This window comes from Zingiber officinale, chromosome 3B (genome assembly GCF_018446385.1).
Source record: "Zingiber officinale cultivar Zhangliang chromosome 3B, Zo_v1.1, whole genome shotgun sequence".
Lineage (NCBI taxonomy): Eukaryota > Viridiplantae > Streptophyta > Magnoliopsida > Zingiberales > Zingiberaceae > Zingiber > Zingiber officinale.
Window position 1 is genome coordinate 5,201,184 of NC_055991.1, and position 25,046 is coordinate 5,226,229.

The 25,046-nt window shown below is 37.2% G+C and overlaps 1 protein-coding gene across 3 annotated transcripts; it reads left to right on the forward strand.

The window, feature by feature from the left end:
* Window positions 1–5,588: 5,588 nt before the first annotated feature.
* LOC122055632 (protein TIME FOR COFFEE-like) lies at window positions 5,589–12,161 on the forward strand. Of its 3 annotated transcripts, XM_042617161.1 has the most exons (14): window positions 5,590–5,994; window positions 6,088–6,492; window positions 6,604–6,767; window positions 6,859–7,153; window positions 7,263–7,659; window positions 7,741–7,786; window positions 7,870–7,959; window positions 8,022–8,271; window positions 8,381–8,447; window positions 8,526–8,601; window positions 8,696–9,100; window positions 9,194–9,767; window positions 9,858–11,579; window positions 11,660–12,161. In XM_042617161.1, coding segments are annotated over exons 1-14 (4,611 nt in total). In that variant the 5' UTR covers window positions 5,590–5,876; the 3' UTR covers window positions 11,662–12,161. The 3 variants fall into 3 exon arrangements, with proteins under 3 accessions (XP_042473094.1, XP_042473095.1, XP_042473093.1); XM_042617160.1 differs by having other exon boundaries at window positions 5,589–5,994; window positions 8,387–8,447; window positions 9,194–11,579; XM_042617159.1 differs by having other exon boundaries at window positions 9,194–11,579.
* The last annotated feature ends 12,885 nt before the right edge of the window (window positions 12,162–25,046 follow it).

The following is a 25,046-nucleotide window of genomic DNA, read 5'->3' on the forward strand; positions in this document are numbered from 1 at the left end:
TTTTCTTAAAAGGCTTTGTCTAGTCGGTGGTGGTTGTTCCCATATCCAAGAAGGTCATGTGCCTCGCCACGTCAGTACTGGGAGCTAATTTTGGAAACTAATATTTAATAAAATTAATAACCTAGGTGATTTGGATCAAACGTGTTAAGTTCCGCAGGAGATCCAAGTCAAAACCTAAAAGAACAAATAGATTAAACTTTGGATCAAACGTGTTAAGTTCCGCAGGCGATCCAAGTTTAATTTAAAAGAACACATGGTAGCTAGGAAAAGGTTCAGACCTTTTGTACAAAATTTTTGTACAGTGGAACCATTAGGTTTTCCGAGTAGCAACCAACACTGGCTTCACTCACCAGGATTTCCCGAATCAGGTCGACTCACCTCGGGTCAACCAGGTCAACCTTGACCAAAGATTACACCCACAATCTCCCAAGTTTGTATTCTGTCAAACATCAGAATACAACTTTTCTACTCTCGTCAAACATCAGAATAGAACTTTTCTATTCTCGTCAAACATCAAAATACAACTCGAGTCAGGTCAACTCGAGTCAGGTCAACCAGGTCAACCTTGACCTAAGGTTGCACCAACATTTAATACCCCTATATTTTGCACAATTTTGTATATCTCCCTTGTTCTTATATAAAGGAACTAGAGTACTTATCCTTCATTAATTAGATATTTTTTTTTCATTTTCAATATCATATTAAATAATTTTGTAACTCATTCATTATCTTATTTTCCTAGGTACTTTCATACCTCTATCGGAATATCATTGGTCCAATGACTTTTCCATTGTGCATCCTATTTAAAGCTTATTCTACTTCTGAAGTTTGAATTCTATGATAAAAATTAAAATTTCTATGCTCATTTGACCTACATAAATTACTTAAGTTAAATTGATCACCTAAACCTTCATTAAAAAGTTGATGAAAATACCTCTTCCACTGCTCTTTTATTTTTCCATCGTTTACTAGTACCCAATTGCCTTCATCTTTAATACATTTTATTTGGATAAGATCTCTTGTCTTCCTTTTCTTCACTTTAACTATTCTATAAATGTCTCTTTCCTCTTCTTTTATATCTAATTTTTGATATAATTGTTCAAAAATTATATTATTTGCTTCATCACTACTCTCTTAACTTCTTTCTTGGTTATTATATTTTTTTTTAAAAATTTCTCATTTTTACAAATATATAATTTCTTATAAGCTATTCATTTTTCTTTACTTTATCTTATACTTTCTCATTCCACCACCAAGATTCCTTACTTAGTGGTGTATGTCCTTTTGACTCATCGAGTACATTTTTAGCTACTATTTTTTAATTTTGATACCATCCCATGTCATATTAGAATCACTGTATATTTCACCTAATGTTTGTACTCCTTCCTTCTCCTTAAATATATTTTATTTCCTATCCTTTAACTTCCACCACTTAATTTTAGAAGTCGTATATATTTTCTTTCTATTGATACTATGTTTGAGATGTATATCCAACAATACTAACTTATGTTGGGTAGTTAAACTTTCTCTAGGGATGACCTTACAATCTTTACAAATCTTTCTATCATTCTTCTTAACTATAAGAAAGTCAATTTACGATTTATTATTCTCACTTTTGAACGTGACTAAGTTTTCTTTTTTTTTCTTAAAAAATATATTAGCTAATATAAGGTCATATGTTATTACAAAATCTAATATAGTTTTCTCTTCCTCATGTCTCGTTCCAAACCCATAGCCCCTATGTGCCCTCTCATATTTCTCATTTTTCACTCCAACATACTCATTTAGATCACCTCATATTAATATCATTTTATTTGATAGAATATTTTATAATATTTCATCTAAGTCATCTCAAAACCTTGATTTGGTAGCTTCATCTAATTCTACTTGAGGTGAATATATACTAATTATGTTTATAGTTTCTTTTGCCACTATTATCTTAAGGGATATAATTTTATCCCCTTTTCTAACTACTCATACAACTTCATCCTTTGACAAACTATCTACAACAATACTCATTCCATTTCTTATTTTACTCTTTTCTGTGTACCATAACTTAAAACCCAAGTTCTCTATCAGTTTTATCTTCTCACCTACCCATTTTGTCTCTTATACACACAAAATACTAATTCTTCTTCTAATCATCATATCTACTACCTCTATTAATTTATCAGTAAGGGTTCCTAAGTTCCATGTTTTAAATTTTAGATTATTAATTTTCTTATCATATTTATTCTTATCCAACGTATGATGTGAGAACTCTTGCATATTTAATACTATACCAAGTTCTCATAGAGATGTAGCGGTCCTTGTCAATACGTTATAGTTGGACCATGCAACGTGAACTCTTACATATTTAGCACTATACCCGAGTTCTGGAGATGCAACGGTCTTTATCAAGATATTACACTCAGACTCTGTAACGTGTTCCTTCCGGATAATAACTTAGTATTAACATAATAGTTTAATAGATCCATTCATTAAATATTTAATATAATTTTAACGCTGGCTGACAACCTAACATAATCCTCCTTTTTTATTCGGACTTGAGACCTACCATGATTTGGTTGATTAATATAATTAAAATTTTCAATATATATAAAATATTTAATTGATTGAATAAAAAAAATTATGATACCATAGGCATATTCAATCTAAGGTGGAGATTTAATTTACATACATGGAAGGTTATAATAGAAATTATGGCTCTCATTTTTTAGCAAATAGCCCAGATCTCTTGGTGGTGAGAGATCTGGGCTATTTGCTTGGTCCATAAACAAGTGAATAAGGAGATAGACCATTTATAATTATTATCATATTATGGTCGTGATCTGATCCCAATTGGTTGTTATCTCTCCTTGAGTTTACCGTCCCCCAAGAGCAGGTGGCCGCCTCCCGTTCGGCACCAGGCTGCCTAACTACTTGCTCACTACCGATGACCTCTGGTCATTCGTCCAGACACAAACTATAACTTAGGGAAACGATAAACTTAAGAAGTAATCATAACTAATTTATGATTATATCACGATTATAATTTAACCATAATTATAAATAGTCTATCCATTAGTCCACCATTGTTTTACCAGAGGATCTGTCCTCGTCCTTCTATAAAACGGAATTTTCATACTTTAAGGGGTAAAACTACAAAAGCTTAGTGATGGTGTTTTTTTAAGGATAAATTTACATGCAGTCCCTAATCATAAACTCATCTTTGCATGCAGTCCTCATCCATAAAAATCTTTGTTTCTACTTCCTAGTCAAATATATTTACCTAATTGCCCATGATATTTTTCGGTATAAAAAGTCTAAAAATCAGTATATTTCCTTTTAAATTCAGTACATTAAATTAGAATCTAGTATATTTTCTATCAAATTGAGTACAATTTTTTTTCAAGGATAGAAAATATACTAGATTTTCTTTAAATGATACTCAATTTGATGAAAAATATATTAGATTTTTTAAAATGATAAATGATGCTGAATTTATACTAAATAAGAAAAAAATCGTGCTCAATTTAATAGAAAATATACTCAATTCTAGTTTAATGTGCTGAATTTAATAGAAATTATACTCAATTTTAGACTATTTGTACTGAAAAAATATGAGAGTTAATTTTGATAAAAAATATACTCACTTCTAGTATAAAGTACTGGATTCTAGTGTAAAGTGCTGAATTTAACTTCCTGCATACTCGTTTTTAGACTTTTTATACCTAAAAAGCTAAGGGACAATTTAGGTAACAATATTTACATGAGGGAGTTGAAACAAATAATACTTTGCATGCAGGGAGTGGAAACAAAGTTTATTGTGATTAGAGATGGCATGTAAAATTGTGATTGTGATTAAGAATTTTTCTATACTTTACCTTTTTTTAATATACATTTATTAATTAAATTAAATATATATCTTATAATTAAATATCAAAATCATCCGTATCATATTTTATTATTCTTATTTAAATATCATTAATTAGTATGTGGCTTAAACGAACCTTCCTCATAAAAAAAAATAATTTATTTTTTTATATTAGATATTAAATTAATAATAATTGATACTATAATTAAATTTAGCTAAAAAGTCGATATACCTTTTGACATCGTCAACTCGTTATTTATAGACATTTTTTTTCTCACGATATTACTAATATTAAGATATGGAATTGAATAAAATTATGATCATGTATATTTTTTATATAAAAATAATCTAAAAAAATTATTAATAATATTTAAAATTATTTTTAGTAAAAAAATATTAATGTTATTTAATTTTAGATTTTATCAAAATTAATTATGGACCTAATATATTATAGAAGCATGATCTTTGCTCGATCTCTATATGAAATTATAAGTTAAATCTAAATTTATATTTAATTAATTAAAAGTGATTATTTATAAAAAAATTTAAAATATTTATAAAAAAAATGAATATTTTAGACTTGGTCCCCAATTCAAGTTTTAAAGGCAATTTATCAAAATATTCTAAAAGTTTCTCAATTTATAAAAATCACCTATGGTTTTCAAAACCCACCCTTAGGTTTTTTACGGATTAAATTCAACTCGTAATAATATAATTTTCAATACTAGGAGTTCCTTTTTGCTAAAAGCTCAGAGCACATTTTTGTTTAAAATGTCAAAAAAGGGCATCATTAAATTGGCAACAGAAGGGCGTGAATAGAGAATATTGAGCAAAAAGAAAATTAGAATGTGATATATATTTTTAATATAAAATACCCTTTCATCATAATAAAAAATAAAGGATGTCGTTATCCTTTTTTTCCCCTAAATTCTCTTTATTTTTGATTTCATTCAAATAATATTTTATTATCCCATTAAAGTATTATTTGCGTAATAACAAAAAAGGCCGTGGGTTGTGGGGCCTGTGGATGTGGGACCCAGCTGACGCCACTAGGAGACACATGGACGTCGACAACGACAAAAGGATGGCAGGAATAGATGTGAGAGAAACCAAACCGGTATCTCCCGGACTCGAAGCATATCTGGGGCGCGCTCCACCGTCCGATTTATCCGTGCCAACTGACTCACCTGCCTCGGAACTCACAAGCACTAGACGGGAGGGCGCCAGCTTGGCTCGAGCTCAATCTCCACGTCAGCATAAGAATCCAACGGCAGAAACCTACTCCATGCGGATGAATCTACAGATATCGACCGTCCGATGCGCTTCTGCTCGCTTTCCACGTGGGCCTCGTGGGCGACGGGGACGGGGCGGGGAGGAGAGGGCCCGAAAAAGACGGTGCGAAGCTGCACAAGAAGAAAATTATGCGACACATCCCTGCGACTGGCTGTCGCCAGTCGTGGAGAAGATTATCGGGGCGGTGCATTTGGAGGAGACGCACACGTGCCGGTGTGTTGCTCGTTTGGATGCGGATTTTACTGATCTGACCGCGCGGATTGCGCCACAGTGGCACCTCGGAGGCTGGGCCGTCAGATGGACTCGGGAGATCGGGCCGCCGAGGGCGGAGGTGTGAGGTGGCGAGAGGCAATCGTGGCCGTTGGAAGGCGTCTCGGTCGGGCTCCGCAAGTGACAAAATTGAGGCAAAGCGAGTGGGGCAGCTGAAGGGGCCGACGGTAGCAAACCATAAGATAGAGGGAGTGGCGAGAAAGGGAAAGAGAGAAAAAGAGAGAGGCGAAGAGATAGGGAGGAGGAGCCAGGACGAAGAGGAGATCTGGCCGGAAAAATTCCCTTTTTCCTGTGCTCTTGAAAGGATCCCTCTAGATTGACGCATCTCTCCGTCGAGAGGGCACTGGATCTGGAGTTTTTGGGTGGGGTGGGCTGGGAAGAGAAGATCTGGTCGGGTGGAGGAAGAAAGGATGACTGATGAGGAGAGCCTGGTGGTCTGATTGGATGACAAGGAGAGATGGAAAGGAATCGTGAAGCGAGGAGAGGCACCATGGCGGCGGCGGCGACAAACGGAGGTGGCGGAGGGTTGCCGAGGAGGAGGCAGCGGAACAGCAGCAGCTTTAGAGACTCTCCTGGTTCTATTCCGTGATTGGGTCTTTTTCCTTTGTTTATGTTTTTGTTTTCGGTCGAATTCTAACTTTTTCTTTACCGGGTGACTTCTCCCGCAGAAGAGGACGGAAGGATGGAGATGCCGGACACATCAAGGTTGCGGGATCGAGGGTCCAAGAAAGATCGAGATCGGGACAGATCTAGTCGTAGCAGGAGGAGAAGAGGGGAGAGGATGCTTCATGGAAGCAACAGAGACAGAGATGAAGGCGATGATAGCTCTGAGGAGAGTATGGACCAGGACGATGAGGATGAAGATGAGGGCATGCCTGTTCCTGTGCGACTGCCGCCGTCTTCTCCTCCTCTGCCAAATCCTGTGGCTGCTTCTTCACCGCAACAAAATCAGCAGCATAATAACCACCACCACCACCACCAGCAGCCGCCCCGGAAGAGCTTTCCGCCAAAAGCGGTTAAGTGGAAGGCAGACGAGATGATCGGCGTCCCTGTACCAAGAAAAGCTCGTTCAGGTAGGAAATTAAGAGTTGCTTGTGGCGATAAATTTAGAATGTCTCAAAAGACAAGGATCTTATCTTTCCTCCTCTTATTTTGCTTATCGTTGTTATCTTTTGATTTTCCAGCGTCTACGAAAAGGGCACATGAACCTCCAGTTACAGGAGGCGGCGGTGGTGGAGGCGGTGACCATATCAGTCATCAGGCTTCCATGTCGCCCTCAAGGCTAAGCCCTATTTCCACCACCCAACTTTCCCCATCTTCTTCCAACGGTTCCCTTCGTAAAAAGATGGTTTGGCGAATTCTTCGAACTTTTCTTCTTTTCATCTCTTAGCTTTAAATGTTTGGCATATTTATTATTTTTTGTTGTTATATGGCATCAGAAGCCGATGACTGGAGCGAAACACCGGCCCCCAAAGTTCTCCAAATCTGCATCTTGCCAGGATGAGATCGAGATTGAGGTCGCGGAGGTTTTGTTTGGGATGACAAGACAATTCGACTCTCTTCCCAAGCAGGATAGCTACAAAATTGATTCAAGGGATATAGATGGTGGATCGGGCAATGAAGCTAAATCTAGAGTTTCATCTCCTAGCTCAGTGTCTCCGTCTCCGGCAGCATATTCAGCTGCGCTTCCTTCTTCCAATTCATGTTCTAATCCTGCCTCGCTGCCCACAGTTGGTGCGTTTTGTGCTCTCTACGTACCTCCTCCTTTTGTGGTAAAAAGGAAAAGGGAAAAAGGAAAAAAAAATATTTTCTTCTCTAACTTTTGTTGTTGTTCGCACTGCAGCTCCAAAGCGAAAGAGGCCAAGGCCCGTGAAATTTGACGAAGAAACCCCCACGAGCCTAGTGGTCTTGCATAATTACTCGAGTTTATCTGCACCTGTAGCCAAAGTGGAATCCGAGAACCAGATCAAGCCGGAAGTTTCATCGCCAAAATCAGAAAAGAACATTGCAACTCCCGTCAAAAATGGAGGTGCGCCACTTGTTACTTCGGTCTCTCAGTCTGGGCTCTCGGATGTGCAACGGCAGGAGTCGGCGAAGGCTGAGAAGTGTAAGACTCATGATCAGCTTCCGACAGGCAGGTCGAATTCGGGAGACAGGGTGGTGGAAACTATAGAAGATCTTGTTTCTCGTGCAAACGGAGACTCGGATGTCAACCTCTTTGAAACTGCCGCTAAGAAAAAGTAAGCTCTCGTTGTTGATGATGTCATTAACTTCTACTGGTAAATCATGTTTAATTCTCGACTCTATTGACAATGTTACAGTGCGCCCGAGAGTCCTAATGAGGAAAAGTTTAAGTTCGACCTTATGGTGAGTGGCTGCGCTTCCTTGAACGTCTTTAGAAGACTCGTCATTCGTTGATTAATTTGAAGAAGCATGCGTGTTTATCGCAGGCTCCTCCTCCAGGAAAGCTATCTCCAGAGAGGGATGATTTTAATGTTTTTGACCGAGATCACAAGCTACATGTGCTGGATATTGAAATGGTAGGAAGTTTTACTAAAAGTAGTTATTTTGACCTGTTCTAACTTGCCGCTACCAATATTAGGCACCAAAAATGAACACAGATAAAGCAGAGGAAAAACCCGCAGAGATTGCAGTGATGAGAGATGAACATCAGACTGCGAAGTTTGGTGAGAAAGATGCTGATTTGAAGAAGCAAACAGTCAACAAGCAAGCCTTGGATCTTCCAATTGATTTTGAGAAGCCTAAGAAGCAGGATGTTAGCTTTGACAAAATGGAAACTTCTAAGCAGCAAAGTAAAGATCTTAGGCAAGAGCCTAAACAGGAGAAATCTGGTGAGGGATTTTTTTTTCCCTTAAAAAGTTGAAATAATTCTTGTTTGATGTTTTGCCACCAGGATATATCTGATATGAGATCTTTCTGCTTCCCACCTTTTGTTGCTAGGATCAGCCTCCTCTCTACATGTCCCTTTGACAGTTGGAAGTTGGCCAGGGGTCTTTCCTCCTTACGGGTAAGCAATTGACTTGTATTCTGGGATTAATTTGAATTTGGTTTTTGAAGTTTTGTTTATTCATCTTCTTCACCTCAGATACATGGGTCAAGTTCCACCTTTGCAAGCCAGTGCTCCAATAAATGGAACGGCAGGTTCTTCCAGTTCCGTCCAGGTTTCTCCTCTCGCTCTTCCTTTGCATGTTCATTCACATGCCAAAGCATGCTTGGTAGTAGAGTCTCACTTGCTTTCGATAACTTCTCTTGCAGCCACCTGGTTTTCTCCAAGCACATCCTCGTCCAAAGCGTTGTTCTACGCATTGCTTCATAGCACAGATGATATCCAACTATGAGAAGTTTGCAAGAATGAATAGTTTCTGGACTGCTGCAGCAGGAGCTGCACCATTTTATGGAGCTAAGCCTTGTAATCAAAGTGTGGTTCCACCTTCTGATAGTGCTCTTTCTGGACATCAAATGCAAGGAGCTTTCCTAGGTGCTAATGCAGGCGCATTGCCAGACACTAAAGGGACACCAGTAGCAGCTTTGTCATTGCCAGGTAATAGTGCATCGCAGGAGAAGATGCCACAAGCTAATAATACGCATATGGAAACTGCCCAGAGAAAGCAAGTCATGCTTCAGCAAATGCCCAAGTCTGGATCAACAAGTAACATGCCGGTAAGGACTTTCTTTGTCCATCTTTGTTTGAAATCTTGTTAAAAGAAATAATTAATTAATTTATTTGTGATTTTATTTTTGCCATCTATTTAGCATGGTCCTGCGTTTATATTCCCCATAAACCAGGCACCTTTGCTACAGCCAGCTGCTGCGGCATCTGGTGTTGGTAGAGTTGGGGCAGCGAAATCAACTACTAGCGCTAATGGTGAGATACGGACATCTGCGGCTATTAGTTCTGCAGTGGGTAGCAGTGTAGCTGGTGGATCAGCAACTCCGATGAACTTGAGTTTCACTAATATGCTTCCAAATGATGCTCAGTACGTGGCTTTTCTGCAGAATTATGGATACCCTTTTCCTATTCCTGCCCAATTCACGGGGGCTCCATTTAGAGGAACAAGTAATGCTCAAGCAATGCCCTTTTTCTACCCTTCTCACATGCTTCATCCACAACAACTACGACCACAGCAGCAGCAACAAGCAGGTCCACTGCCTCATGTTCAACAAACCCACCAAAATCCAAGCACTCTGAGTGGGTCCTCACATAAACATTCACAGCAAAGCATTAATGAGTTTCCAGCCACTAATCAGCGGCAAGATCTTTTGTCCCAACAAGGTCATCCTAAGGAGTGCAGCAAGGGTGTGGATGAAAGTCTTACCTCTGCCGATGGTACAATGTCTCAATCTCAGAAGAGAATCTTATGTCAAACAATTTTTGAACCAATTCATCCTCAGAACTTTGCCTGTGTGCCTAATGCAGCTGCTATTCACGTGGCGGGTCATGGTGATAAGCAGCCAATCTATCAACAAGCACAACATAAGCAGAACATGAAGGCAGAATTGGCACCTCAAACTTTTACAATACCCTTTGCATCCTATGGTGGGGCTGTAAGTCCACCAACAGGTCTTGACTTCTCCTCCATTGCTCAGAACCATGCCATTTTGCAAAGCCTTCCTGAAAGTTCTAGACATGGTTACTACCAGATGGCATCAGCTCCAGTTGCTGCCACAGCTCAGGCTACAGAGCTGAAGAAGAATAACCATGTATCAGAAGATGGGAAAACTATAGCTAGGCAGTCAATGAACACAAATATTAATGATGAAGAGGACAGAAAGGACATAGTGGCTAGCAAGGGTACTCAGCATTCCTCCCTTTCCTTTGCTAAAACAGATGTAGATCCCGCCATCACAACTGTTCTTGGTAACGGTATAAATGATCTGTCATCCCGACAAGTAAACCTCATTCAACCTCTCACAAGTAGATCATTTGACCGTCCTGCATGCGCTACTCCAGCTAGTACTTCTCTCTCAGCTACCACCATTTCTACTAATTCCCATCAACAGCAACATCATCCAATTCATCTTCCAAAGCACCAGCAGCAACAACTGCAGATGCAACACCATCTTGCACCCTCCCGTTCAAAGCCTTCAAGCGCAGGCAGCAGTGTTGCGGTCCACCCTGAGAATCTTTCTGGAGGAGCTACAATTACTATGTTCCCACATGCCCTAACTGGGTTTCCTCAAGCACTTATTCAAGGTGGGAGTTCCATCCAGTGGCCTCAGGGCAAATCATCTACTGGAAGAGGTGCGGATCCTGCTGGAGCGTCACCTGCTCCAGTAGTTAAGAACAACTTCCTCCAACTGCAAGGCAGAGCATCCCAACAATCGCTTCCTTCTCAGGGCCACCAAACTCAGATATCATTTGGCATTAATGGAAATAAGCAGGGAGGACAACACCTTCCTGGGACATGTGGCAGTCCATCTCCATCTTCTGCCACAGTGGCTGTTTTATCACCCTCAAATTCAGTCTCAAGGAGTGCTGGTGGCAGTCCCAGAGCATCCTCAACTATAAAACCTAGTTCTCAAACCTCTGCTATTTTGCTTCCTCAGCAAACTGCTGTAAAGCAATCCACATCAAGCTCTAGTTCAAAATCAAACATGAGTAACTCTACCATGCCATCCATTTTAGGGCATCATCATCCACAGAAAATTTCTGCTCCAAGTTCAGTCACTAAACAGCAGCAACAGCCTCAGCAACCAAAACAGCAATCCTCTGAGGCTCAGCTCTTCTTCTCTAATCCACATATGCAGCAGGTTCAATGCGCTCAGTCCAATGCTTCTGCTCAATATTATCACAAAAGACAATCTGAACAAACAAGGCAAACTCAACAACATCAACAACACATCTCAGTTTCATCTACTACTAATATGCTTTCCCTTTGTGCTCCTTCAGCACTAGCACAGGCTGGTGTTCCTGCAACACCAGATCCAACTAAGGCCATGGCAGTGAACTCTCTGGCTGCGGCTAATAATTTGAAGGGTTTGCCACCAACTAGCTTCCTCAATGCCGCTCAGCTAGCTGTAGCAGCTCACTCTGCCTCGGTTTCTCCTCGACCTCCAATGTCTGCTACGTTCTCATATATGTCTCTGCCACCATTTTCTGTGAAGTCTTCGGCTGAGCAGAAACCTACAGCCAGTAAATGTAATGCCTCCTTGGATTATTTTAAAAGTTGGAAACAAAATATATATTTGTGCCTCATGTTATCCTTTTTTCATATACAGGAACTGATAATTTGCAAGCCTGCTGGCAGCCTGAGAGCAACTTAGGCTGGAAGAACAAATGAAGCTTGGGCAATATTGGCTGCAACTGCTTTGAAATCAAACAAGATGACTCGGCTTTCCCATACTAATGTCCTCTGCTTTATCTATGGAACTCATGTTTGGAGATTAATTGAAGGGTACTGAAATCTTTGGAAGAAGTGGCGGGGAAAATGGCACTGATTCATAACCTTCGAGCATTTTGGCAGTGTATTAAAGGAGAACACAGAACAGTTTAGGGAAGACAATGACTGTACAAAAGATGCCCTCTTACGTTTGATGTGGTCAAATGCTAACCACCATTGTCAACTGTTTCTTTTGTTTTATTTTAGCTCATCAAAAGGACTGAGATAATTAAATTAATATCACATTACTTGTAGTTCCTCATCTTTTACATATGAATATCTGTTCTTTGTGCTGGAACACTTTTTGATCCATTATGAAAATTTTTGATATACTTCATTTATGTATTGCGTAAGCTTTATCTTTTGTGTTCTGTTGGTTAAAAATCCTTGAAGCATAGATGTTATGTTACTTGAGAAAAGGTGAATACTTGTCATTCGTCTTGCTTCTCATTTCTAATTGGAGCAACCTAATTGTGGATTGTGTTTTGATATGATCTGGTGTGTACATTTAACTTAAAGAATAGTGAAAAAAAAACCCCAGTAGCTTGCTGATGTTGGGATTCTTCATTGTAATTGGATGATCTTGCTAATCATCTAATTTCATAAAATTTATCTCTCCTTGTTTTTCATGTGTCAAGTTTACTTTGAAAATCTTGATCTACTTAATGAAACTTATTTGGAGTTTGGCTTTCCCATGAATATGCCATCCAAACATTTCTTGTCTAACGTCCTTGCTGGCTCAACTACTGTTTGTTCATCAAATATTAAATTTGTTTTCCTGCTGCGTTAAATCTGGTGGGTAACATGAAGTGGTTAAGAAATAGCCAGGGGAGTCTCTTCATAATGAAATAACTTGATGGCTAGTTTCTGACTCCATTATTGCTTCATTTCACAATTTCTTTAATGCTATGGTGGCCCATGGCTTCATTATAGCTAAGCATTTCTTTATCAATTTTATCTGGGTTATATATATATTTTTTCCCATGATGGCTATAAAGTAATCTTTGCAGGATGTGTTTACGGATGGTCAAGCATGGATGGCGCTATTGACTGGTGTGGACCAGATGACTTGTCTCGGTTGCTGCCCCCAAAAAAGATTAAGCAGATTGCAAAGGTGAGCCCTAAAGCTGGTTGTCCTAGACAAAGCTAATGCAATTCTTTACCCTTTTTCCCCCAAAGAAACATTAACCAAACATCTTTATCCCATCAGAACACTCACTTATTGTGCTGCTCTGCTCCAAAGACATCACATATGCACTTCTGGAGAGAGAGGACATCCATTGTGTATTTTGTGCTAACGAAAAGTTTAATCAGCATCGAATACTGCAGGTAGGACTGCCTACAAGTGGCTCAAAGCTGCACATCACAACTAGCGCAAATAAAAGTTTGGATAATTAGGAACTGGTGAGAGAGCTGTCCTGGTCCTCATTCTTATTGTGAATTTAAGTATTAATTTAAGAAGTATTATTATTATTATTATTGTTATTATTTTTATTCCCCTACAGATATATTATACTGATTCAAAGTTCTGGTAAGAATTTCTTTCCCCATTTCATTTAAATATATTTTGAGATGAAAATCATTGACCTGCTGTTCTGACCAAATAATTAATAAATTTGTATGTTGACTTTTGGACCACTTTATTGATTCCATAATCCATCTGTTTAATCCAGTTAAATGGTGTTTAATCCATCCTTTTCTTATCTATGGCAAGAAAAGCACATCATGACAGAAAAGTCATTCAAAAGAGCGAATAGAGTAGCAGTTTTTTATACTTTGGAGAGGAAAAAAAAAATCAACAGCTACTTGATGAATCTAGATTTTAAGAACTAGTATTTTATGTACAAGTTGTAGCATGTCGCAGTCTGTTTGACCACCATGCTTGCTTAATGAGAAAGGCAGCGCAACTGGTGGGGCCATTTTCAACCCTCATTCATCTCCGGCATTTCTACCAACCAACCTTGCACACTTCTGCATAGTAAATTGGAACAACAAGATTCAGATAGGAAAGTTGAGGAGGTTGTCTACTCTACTGATCCTGCAAGCCACCACTCTGCAAACTTAACATAACTCAACTCTTCCACTACCGGCTTCATCTTCTCAGATGTGTGTCGGCGTTGGGTGATGCCTTTTTTCCACCAAGAAACAAGGTTGAGTGAATTGATGCCCTGTTCTTGCCTGTTCTGCTCTTCACTATAGATATATATAGTGCTCATACTGTGACAATGACATTTGATGCTTATTAAAACCTGTACCATGCCGCCTCAGCTTCATCCACTCCGGTCCACTCGGTGAGGAGAAAATAGAGGAAAAATATATCAAAAGTGGACCATAAGCAATAAATGGCTTCTAACACAATCCACTCAAACAACCAAAGGTAGATTTTTTTCTTCATTATAGATATCATGATGCTGGCAGGGACCAAAGCTGAGATTTTTTCTTGAAAGAAAAGATTGATGTCCACCAATGGATGTGTTTGTGCCGAAAGCTATGTGTACTCTACGTTGCTACCCCACCCACGCTATCAGATACCAGGGAGAGATGATAAAGATCGGTGCTGTGGGGCTGCTTTCAATTCAATCTTCAATTATTAGAATTTATTGTCCGGTTTCCGTGTCAAAATCATTCACTGACATCGACGTCACCAGCCAAATGTGGTCGTGAGATTCCAACAGATCATTATCCGTGCAATAATTATGGTAAATTATTCAAGTCTTTTGAGGTGGGACCGTTCGCCTCGTGGTGGGAGGTGGCAGACCACAGGCGTCGTTGCGTTCCTTGGTGTTTGCTCCTTGTGGCATTGGCTCTTTCTCCTGCATGCCGCAAACAGCTCAGCTGATTTATCGGGGCTTGTGTAGGAGCCTCGTGTCTTAATCTTGTGGGCAACGGATCAAAGTCCTCTTTAATTTCAAGATCAACAACTGGGCGAGGGGATTAGAATTTATTCTGCTGCTTTGTCGCCAGATTAAAAAAAGGATTCTGACTTGCTGCAGGGTTAGCTATAAGTAGTACGGTCAAGTGCTGCAGGTATATACTACAGACTGATGCTCTTCTTGGCTACTCAATTTTATTCTTGGACTGCTTCTTTCTGCCATTGATGATGCCTCAGCAGCCACCAGCAGCAGCAGTAGTGTTCTGATGCTGTGTGAGTCATCATCACATTCTTGGCTACATTTGGAGTTCATTAAACTTTTTTTTTTCTCTCTCTGTCTTTCCCTTTTCAGATTTATTTGCCTGCTTGTTTTCTCAAATTCAAAGTGGTTCTGAAATCAAAGGAGTTGGATCAGTAAAGGAAGTCTGTTGAGGGAACGGGGTTGTGCAAGGGAAGATGAACAAGTAAGATCTGAACTTTTATTGGCCATTATTTTCTTTGTTGCCAATCTTGTCGACTAATGAGCATCATACTCTATTTTAGTTCTATAATTTCAGTGATTTAAATTCTTGAGACCTATAATCACCTTCTTCAATCTCCCTCCCTGGCATGATATGCATGGAAATTGCTATAATCCTTTTTATTTTTTTGCTGTTTCCTTTATTATTGTTGCTTGATGCCTTGCGATCTTGTAAAGAATGAAATAAAGCATATTCTCCTTCCAGATATTCGCCGATCTCTTCTTGTTTTGCCTCTGAACCTCTCAGCCACATTGTAGGTTATCTGCAGATTCTGGCTTGATCGAAGTCAGTTTGTCCATGCTGCACCCGCTGCAGTCCACATCCCAAGTCTGCAATAATGCTCTTCGCCTCTCATATGCTCACCAGATCATAATCGACTACATACTTTTGACGATCCTTAGGGGCGAAGATTAGGCAAGGTAGGACACATTCGCTATCATGGTTTTAGAAATTGTAAGGTAAGGGCATTCTGGTAGTTCAAAATGTTGACCCCTATCAAATTTTAGACTTGGTAAAATTCAAAGCTATACCACTCTTTTAGTTTTCTTTTCTCCCGCCAACCGCTACACCAACATAGTGGTTCTATGTAAATTTGGTGTACAATATAGCATTAACTAATCTATCAGTACCGTCCAATCAACATCAACTTTGTATTTCTTGCTCCTCTCAAATTGAAACCCATTTGTGATCAGTTGCATTACATGATACTTTGGCAGTCATCCTGCAGTCCAGTGTGTAAAAGGAATCCTGTTATCCCGTATGCTTCAATGACTTCCCAATTTGCCTCCTATTATTTCCCAATTCTCCGTGACAATGGTTTATATGAGTATCTACCAAATATCTAATTTCATTGTATTTCCATCCCTAACAAGGATTGGACAAGTAAGGGAAATATTGGAGGTCGCCGATGAGGATAAGGTCTCCATTAAAAGAGACCTTACCTCATGGTCTGCTTGATCCCATGAGCAGCCCGACCCCGATTTACGCCTTTACTTGGTGCTGCATCACTCTGTTAGTATTATACTCTGTTTACCCTCTTTCATAGACTAAGCTATTGTTTTATGAAATGCCTTACACTGACATCTTTTTCCTTGCTCTTAACAAGATAGATATTCAAATTGTGTTCAAGCTCTTTTTACAATCAATTCTCTACCTTTGAAATCTCATTGATCCATTAACATGGAAGTTTTTTGTTGTTCAGAAGCAATCTACTGAAATTTTACTATCTATTTGCATGCATTTTAAGGGTCATGTCCGCATGATCATCAGAATATGTTTGCACGAAAATGACATATCGTTAGAGAATGAGGAATCTGCCCTAGTTTAATTTTTCACATAATTTTTCCTATTGTTTAACTTCTTATCATCTGAGACATTATCTCAAGAATGTCTAGATCAATAAGCAAGTTACTCAATTGTTTTTGTATCAGGTTTTGGCCAATACGTAAGCTATTGTTTTTTTCTTCCAAGATTAACAAAATGTTATATTCCTGCAACCAAGAGTAGTCATCTAATTCATCATTGTTGCACATAAATATTTTTAGGAATCTTCAATAATGGTCTTCGATAAATATTTTGGGCCTTAACCTACGTTCTTACGTGTCACAGAATGCTTAACCTAAAGTCACTAGGTCGATTGGTTAATCTCAATAGGTGATCAAATAATAACAGTTACTGAAAACAATTCCCCTCATTTCTTTTACATGCTTTCTCGTAAAGTTCAAATGACTTAACTAGCATTTGTGGAACCGCCACATCAGCGGCCCTCCTAGAGCCGGTCCCACGGATATGGAGGGAGGTAAATGCAGGTACACAGGTGGAAAGTGCATGGCGGAGACGTTAACCCCAGACAGTGACACCTCGGGGATCGACCCCTGGACCTTTCAGCCACAGAACCATGCACTCCCCATCTGTGCTACGCCCTAGGGACAAATGACTTAACTAGCATGATAGCTTATGCTGTGGCTCTTCCCGTTGTTCTTCGGACTTATGACTATGCAATTTCATATGTACCATACAAATGCACTTAGCTATGTACTTAAAAGAGTGAAGATGCACAGTTTGTTAATTTGCATGAAATATAGCAACATGTTTCAAAACAATATCACACTATCCCGATCTTGGTTATCTAGAAAACATAATTGTTGATTTCATAGTAAATGAGTAACCCAAATTTTTGGTGACTAAACGAGGAAGTAAACCAAAACCAATCAAGCGTGTAGGTTTATGTTCATCATGTATGGTTGGAAAGGATTGCCAGAGTGTTTTAGAAGATTAATGTATGAAATTCTACTGTTGCTTCTTCATTGTTTCTCGTGAACAATTGCAGGTTGATTCGGACGTGGATCGATCAAACTGATGCCCATCATATTCGTGTTAAACTAGCTGGTATGAGGCTTATCTTAAATGATACATACAGTGAGTCTTCATTGTTTCCTTACATTGTTTGCAAATGAATATAACACTTGCAATTTCTACAAAACAAGAGATGCTTTTCTATTCGGTGTCTTCTATTTTGTGAGCTGAGGGTGATTCATCGTAGAAAATTTTGACATTTGACAGTAGGGCAAAAGTTAAACTAGACACAAAAAAGAAGCACTAGTTCCAATCACTCCATCAACCAATAAACATCTATTCTAATGCAATTTTGAATTGCCATGCCAACTGCCATATCTACTACGTAAAATATTAGAGAATTGACTGGATTTGTCAGAACAGTATGTGTGCTTCAAATTTAATATTATCTTGCTAGCAATGTGGTGGTTATATTCAATTCATTGTCTCCCAAGAGAAATCAACAAGTGGAAGGAAAGATACTAATTATAATATAGTTTAATTATGTGCAAAGAATGGGATCGATTTTTCTTGTTAGAGATGCGAGAAAATCAATTAAAGTTGAAGAACAAGTGATAAAGAAGAGCATTAATTAATGCTTCCCTCATTTTTTTTGTTTTTTATATTGAGGGAATTGAATGAATCTGGTACCAATAAAATAAATACGATTGCATGTTTTTTTTAAGTTATGGTTTGAACAATTGATAAAATCAGTAACAAAATAGATAATAATAGTTGAACAATAGAAATAAACAATAGAACACTAAAATTAATAACAAAATAGATAATAACAGTTGAACAGTAAGAGTACGGTGAAGTTATACTAATAAAATAAATATGATTGTATATATGCTTCTTTGAAGTTATGGTTTGAACAATTGAATATCGATAAACAGTAAAACAGTAAAATCAATAATAAAGGTAATAACAGTTGAACAATAATAATACGGTGAAGTTTTAATATATTTTGGATTTTAACATTTTTTTAGTCCAAAGAGTGATTTATTTTTCTTGAAAAAGAGACTTGGTCAGGTAAGAGAAAATTCTATCTTATTTTTTTTTCTTTTCTTGTTTATTTTTCAAGGAGCATCAATTGTTGCGGATCTCACCATTGAACTGTTGCCACGGCTTATGCGTAAGACTTCGGGTAGGATACCTTTCTTATTTAGCCTATACAAGTCTTATATGTTCTTCTTTTGGTTATTCCTGATATAGTTACTGTTTATCTATCGGTTACTAAGATAAGAATTGAGAAAGAGAACTAAGAAAAGAGAGACGAAATAGAGTATAGTCTTCCTAACCAGGTCAGGGAGGGTTCAGTTCATCATAAAAACAAGCATAGATTTTACTAATAGAGAATTTTTATAGATAGAAACTTAGAAGTTTATATATATTTACAAGTAGTACATAAAGAAAACTCATAAAAAAAATTTACAAAGACACTTGAGTACACTGGAGAACACATTGAGGAATTTGAACACTTGCGTTGGCAATGGGAGGAGTGGATGCCTGGAGAAAAGATACTGAGAGATTTTTATATGCAGAGGAGAGAGAGCTTGCTTGGAGAAGAGGAAAAGCAGGGAGAAAAGAGAAAAGAGAGGCCTGGAAAGATAAGCCTTAGTGAGAGACAGGTGGTTGTCCTTCTATCTCAGTGGAAAGTAGGTAGAGAAGAGAAAAGAGGGGTTTGGAAAGATAAGGCTTAGTGAGAGACATATGGATGTCCTTCTGTCTTAGTGGAAGTATTGTGTTATTTTAGTGGAGAAAAATATCATGGCTAACGTTTAGGTAAAGTTCTAGTGGGGTTACTGTGGGAGATGTTGAAAACGTCTTAGGAGATGTTGAAAATGTCATGGCTGTCATCAGGACTTCCATTAGATTATCCAAATTCTTATTGCTTATGAGATCTAGAGGAGTTTAAGAGCTTTCTACTGGGTCTAGATTCATGCTTCGGTGGAGTGTTGCTCTGTATGTTCTGGCAGAGAGAATCAAATTGGCTAGTCTCTTCTGTAGAATCGTTCAGTTTTTCATTGATAATGTTGGAGTAAAGTTGTGTGTTGTGTTTTAAAGGAGAAAGAAAAAAAAAATCTGGTGCTCATATCTTTTGGCTAATAGATTTTTTTCAGTATAGATTTCTCCTACTAGGAGGTAATTATCGGGGTCTGTCAAATAGTCCCAAGCTCAATTGGTTCCTTGTACTAATGTTCTCCATTGGTTTAGTTGATCCCTAAAAGTAGGAGAAACTTCTCAATAAAGATCTGGGTTAGAAGGATAGCCTTCAAATTCAGCTTGATATCCTCCAACTTCATTGATACTAAGTTTAACCAAATATTTTGTTGGTTCAATATTAAGATCAATCTATTCAGGAGGAGAATGATCAAAAGTACAGACTACAAAAGTTTCTTCTTCTTCTAAGGCCAGAGAAATAATAGTCCCAACCTTCTAAGGAAAATCTTTGACAGAATCTGGATCATGTATCCAGACTTTATAAAGAAGTCTGTAATTCATCATAATGAAAGGAGTAATAAGTCTTCCTTTATATGAGGTTGCTTTATATTTTTTGTAGTCTAGATTGACTTTGCCGAGAGAATATAGAAGTTGGCACGGACACCCTATTTAGCATATTCTTCACAGGTTGGATCGATCTTCTGGCATTTGAGTTTTGGGCTAAATTCTGTTTCATAGATAATACTTATCTCAGGAAGAGGATATTTATGAAAGACTTTCAAAGCTTCACATAATTCAATAAAAGTCTGTAATGTAGACTGTTCTGCTAGATTTCATACATAAGAGTTTATTTCCTCATGTATAGTATTATGCAGGCTCAATAAATGGGCTTCTGAATTCTTCGGACAGATATTGTAGCAGCTTGTTTCTTTAATTGAGCGAGTGTTAAGTAAGTAGACCGATGAGACTTTTTATCTGTTAAAGATGTAGGAAAGGAAGGAGGCCCATGAACCCCTTTGATAATTTGTGCATATGTCAAAATCTCATGAGTTTGTGGAATAGCTCGGCTTGTTACAAGAGTTGTTGTTTTTAATAAAGTGTTAATAAAAAAAATAGTGCTAAGTTGGGCTCTAGCAGCATTGAAAGCCTCTTCAAGCGAATAACATCTTTAAAAAAAAGGATGTTCTAAACTTTGTATTGCTATATTTATTTCTTCCCAAGTAGCATATACTCGGGTTTATGTTCTGGAGAAGACGACATAACAAGAGAATGAATGATCGAAAAGAATTTAGATATCTCCACAATAATATGATATTGTCCACTTTGAGTTTTTCTTATAAACTCATGATATTTTCTATGTGTTTTCAATATGAGACTATGTTTACAATCTTGCAACCCTAAAATCCCCCTCCCCTTCAAACAAAGGAGCATAGGGTCCCCCTAAGCATCATGTCACTTTTGACCTACTTAGGGTCTTCCTTCGAGTATCAGGTCATTCTTGACCTGTTCAGAGTCTCCCCTCAAGTATCGGGTCACTCTTGATATGCTTAGGGCCTACATCGTTCAAGGTTTCACCCACATGGTTCAATCTTGGATCATGACTTTGACTTGTGTTTCTTCCGGCAATTAGTTCGGTGAAGAGCAACCACTCTGATACCAATTGAAGAATAAAAAAGAATTTAGATATCTCCACAATGATATGATATTATCCACTTTGACCCTAAGCCCTCGTGATTTTGCTCTTGGGTTATATCCAAAAGGTCTCATACCAATAGAGATATTTTTTTTCTTATAAACCCATGAACTTTTTCATGTGTTTTCAATGTGGAACTATATTTGCAATCTTGCAATCCCAATAAAGAATTTCTTGCCAGCTGGTTTCTATATGATTGTTAGAAAATAATTTGTTAAAATATTAATAACTATAATCTTATGTCCAGAATTGTCAGGAATAGTTGGAATGTGCTAAATGTTATCAATAAGGCAGTGTTGGATGTGATCTAACTTGTCTCTAAATGTAGAGTGGAATTGATCTTCATGTTGTGTAAATTGTTGTATTCTTGATTTCTAAACCTTAATGTTTTAGTAGCAAACGTTTATATCTTCCTTGATCTATCAATTTTTCTAAAAGAAAAGAGAATTAGTATAATAAATCGAATAAAGTATCTGCTAAAGAATTATTAATTCCTTTTATATATTTCCAGTGAATACGTAAACCCTTATTAATAATGATATCTATGAATTTTAATCATTTCTTAATACTTAATCCTTTTCGTAAACTTTTTATCTATTGGCTATATTTGACTATAGCTTCACAGTCTCTTCTAATAGTAATTTCTTGTTTTTTGTAGATGAATAATCTGAATGCTTCTAGATAATAAATAATAGCTTGTTAGAGTGTATACTAAAAGTCTAACTTTTGTAAACATTTATTTTGAAATAAAGAATCACATTGATAAAAAATTATCTACATTTATGCTAAGTATAGTTGTTCAATTAATTTATATTGTAGATAACATGGTGTGTGGTGTCACACACAGAAGATCAAGATCATGTTATCGGTTCTTTATAAATTACAAATAGTAGCTCACGACTAAGATAGAAAGGAACAAATCATTGGAATAGTCGTAGTATAATTAGGTATTAGTTTATCTTGACTAATAGATTACACTGGTACACTCTGAGTGTATTGAGCAGGACCATTTAAGGTAAGTTCTTTTTTTACTGGCTTAATAAAAGAACAAGACCTTAGTTATTATGGAAGTGTGTGCTCTTAATCCTAATATAATAACAAACATATATATTTAGTATTTATTTCTTTAACTTATCAAAGGGTGAGATTTAGCTTGATAAATCAATAGGCTCGATAAGTTGGGAAATGATATTACTTATAGTGTATGTTGTTGATTATAGAAGGAAACTGTGTCCTAGTAATCTAGGTTGAGAATGTCCTCAAGAGGAGCTCATAAGGATTGTCATGTTAAACCTTGCAGGTGGACTTAGTCCGACATGATAATAAGGTTGAGTGGTACTACTCTTGGACTAAGACGTTAATTAAAGTGAGTTATCAGTAACTCAATTAAATTAATGGGCATTCAATATCTTAAACACAGGGAGACTAACACACTCATAGTAAGAAGGAGTCCATAATGTAATTTGGGATTGGTGCGGTAGTGCAATAATAACTCTCTAATGGAATGAATTATTATTGATGAACTTGACTTGTGTGTTCGGCGAACACAGGATACTCAAGCTCGTCAGAAGGTCAAAATCAATTTCTCCTCTAGGTCTCTATCGTAGCCTCATTAATGCCTTAAATCCACTCATGAAGAAGCTCATCTTGGTGTCCAAGAAAGGGTCGGCCCATGACTTAGTGACCAAGCCATGTGGCCGGCCACTTCCTCCTCAATGGGGACGACCTCTTGCTTGGTGCCCAAGCAAGAAGGGGCCGACCACAATAATTCAAACTAGGAGGGGTGTTTTGAATTTTTAAAATTTTCTCTTTGTAGATATCTACAAGTTTTAAAAGAGAGATTTTAAAATATAAAACTTTCCTTATTTGAATTAGGCCACATGGTTTAAAAGAAAGTTTAAAAGTTTTAAAACTTTCCTTTTTTAATCATCCTCATGATTTTAGAAAAAAAGGAAGAGAAGTTTTAAATTTAAATCTTTTTAAATTTTGTAACAATGTTTAAAAAAAGAAATTTTAGAAAAGAAGTGTTAAATTTTAAAACATGGTTTTAATTTTTTAAAACTTTCATTTTTTTTAGCATTCACAAAAGGAAAGAGAGCTTGTAAAATTTTATAAGAGGATTTTTTCTTTTATAAAATTTTATACAAATTTTCTCTTGATAATGATGTGATCGGCCACCCTTGCTTGGTGTCCAAGCAAGGGGCCGACCATTAAAAGCATCTAATCATCCATGATTCAATCAATTGAATCAATGATTGATGATTGAATCAATCAAGAGGAAAGAAAAGGAAAAATAAAAGGGGAAAAGGAAAAATAAGAGGAAGATTTTAATTTTTGTAAAAATCTTTTCCTTATTTACCTTTGACAAGTAATATAAAATAAGGGGAGGGGAGGGGAGGCCTCATAAGATATCAATTATTATTCTCTTGTTGGTGCTCTCTATTATGGACGGCCCTCTCTCCCTTCCCTTTCCCCTTGCTCTCTTTGGTTCCTTGGTGGTGGTGGTGACCGAATTCTAGAGAAGGAGGAAGAAGGCTCTTAGGTGGTGTTCATCTTGGAGGATCGTCGCCCACACGACGTCCAATGCGAGGCGAGGAATACGGCAGAAAATCTCGAGGTTATTAGCATACAAGGAAAAGGTATAACTAATAATTATTTTCGACATCATGCTAGTTATTTTTCTTTGTATGAATTCCAAACACAAGATATATTAGATTTTAATTTTTCGAATTGGTAATTCGAGTTTGTGTTTATTTTTATTTTTCGAATTTGTGATTCGATTATTCTTTTTGGTTAAACCTAGAGTTATATAAGGAAATTAAATATTAGCTTTTCTTTAAAGGTTTTGTCTAGGAATTGGTGGTTGTTCCCATATCCAAGAAGGCCTAGTGCCTCGCCATGTTTAACCTGGAAGCCAATTTTAGAAATTAATATTTAATTGAATTTATAACATTGGTAGATTTGGATCAATAATGTTAAGCATCGTTTGCGATCCAAATCTAAACTATTAAGAATAGATAAATTAAATTTGGAATCAATAATATTAAGTACCGTTTGCGATTCCTAATTTAATTTTTAAAGAACACAATAGGTTGTTTAGAAAAGGTTCGGCACTTGTACAAAATTTTTGTACAGTGGAGCCGGTACGATCTTCCTAGGACCAATCAACATAGCTAATATTTCAAAGTCTAGTGAAGTTAAATGTCCTTTTTCTTAAAATTTCCCAAGGCATATTTGCATAAGATTTCAATAGTTTTAGGATCATATTTGAAAGTTTTTCTAAATAAAATGTTTCCTCATTCTGTTTCACATCCATCCGTTTCAATAACTAAATTGTCAGAATCAAGCGGGAGTGTTAACATTGGAATTATTTTTACTAACTGTTTAATTTATTGGACAAGTGCTATGTTTTGTTGATTGAAATGATTTTGTCCTATTAAGGATGTCTTATTGTATAAGGGGCTGCTAATTGTACCTATATATTTTAAATAAGGTTTTGCATAATTGAGTAATCCTAAGAAAGCTCATAGAGTTTTAGTGTCCTCCATTTTATCAGGAAAAGTAAGGATTTTAGCAGAAATATGAGTTTGAAGGGTTATTTGTCCTTGGCCTATCTCAGCTCCTAGGAAATCAATATAGATAGTTGTTATTGTCCTTTTCTTTCGAGAAATAATAAGAAATAAGAAAGAAGGATATAAGAAAGAATTTACTAGGTTATAGTCAGAGGAGGTCGGTATTTCTTCCATGTCATTTACTGAGACAATAGAGTAAATCAAAAATGTATCAGAGACATCTGATTGTACTTTTACCAGGTCAAGATTGGTACATGTAACTAATTTTGCTTCTCTTGTATATAGATTTT

Bases quoted from the DNA above. Each gene is read 5' to 3' on its own strand.
- LOC122055632 (XM_042617159.1), top strand. From the start codon at position 5,877: ATGGAAAGGAATCGTGAAGCGAGGAGAGGCACCATGGCGGCGGCGGCG. The intron at 5,995-6,087 runs GTTCTATTCCGT...CTTCTCCCGCAG, and splicing joins CAGCTTTAGAGACTCTCCTG to AAGAGGACGGAAGGATGGAG. The intron at 8,602-8,695 runs GTTTCTCCTCTC...CTTCTCTTGCAG, and splicing joins GTTCTTCCAGTTCCGTCCAG to CCACCTGGTTTTCTCCAAGC.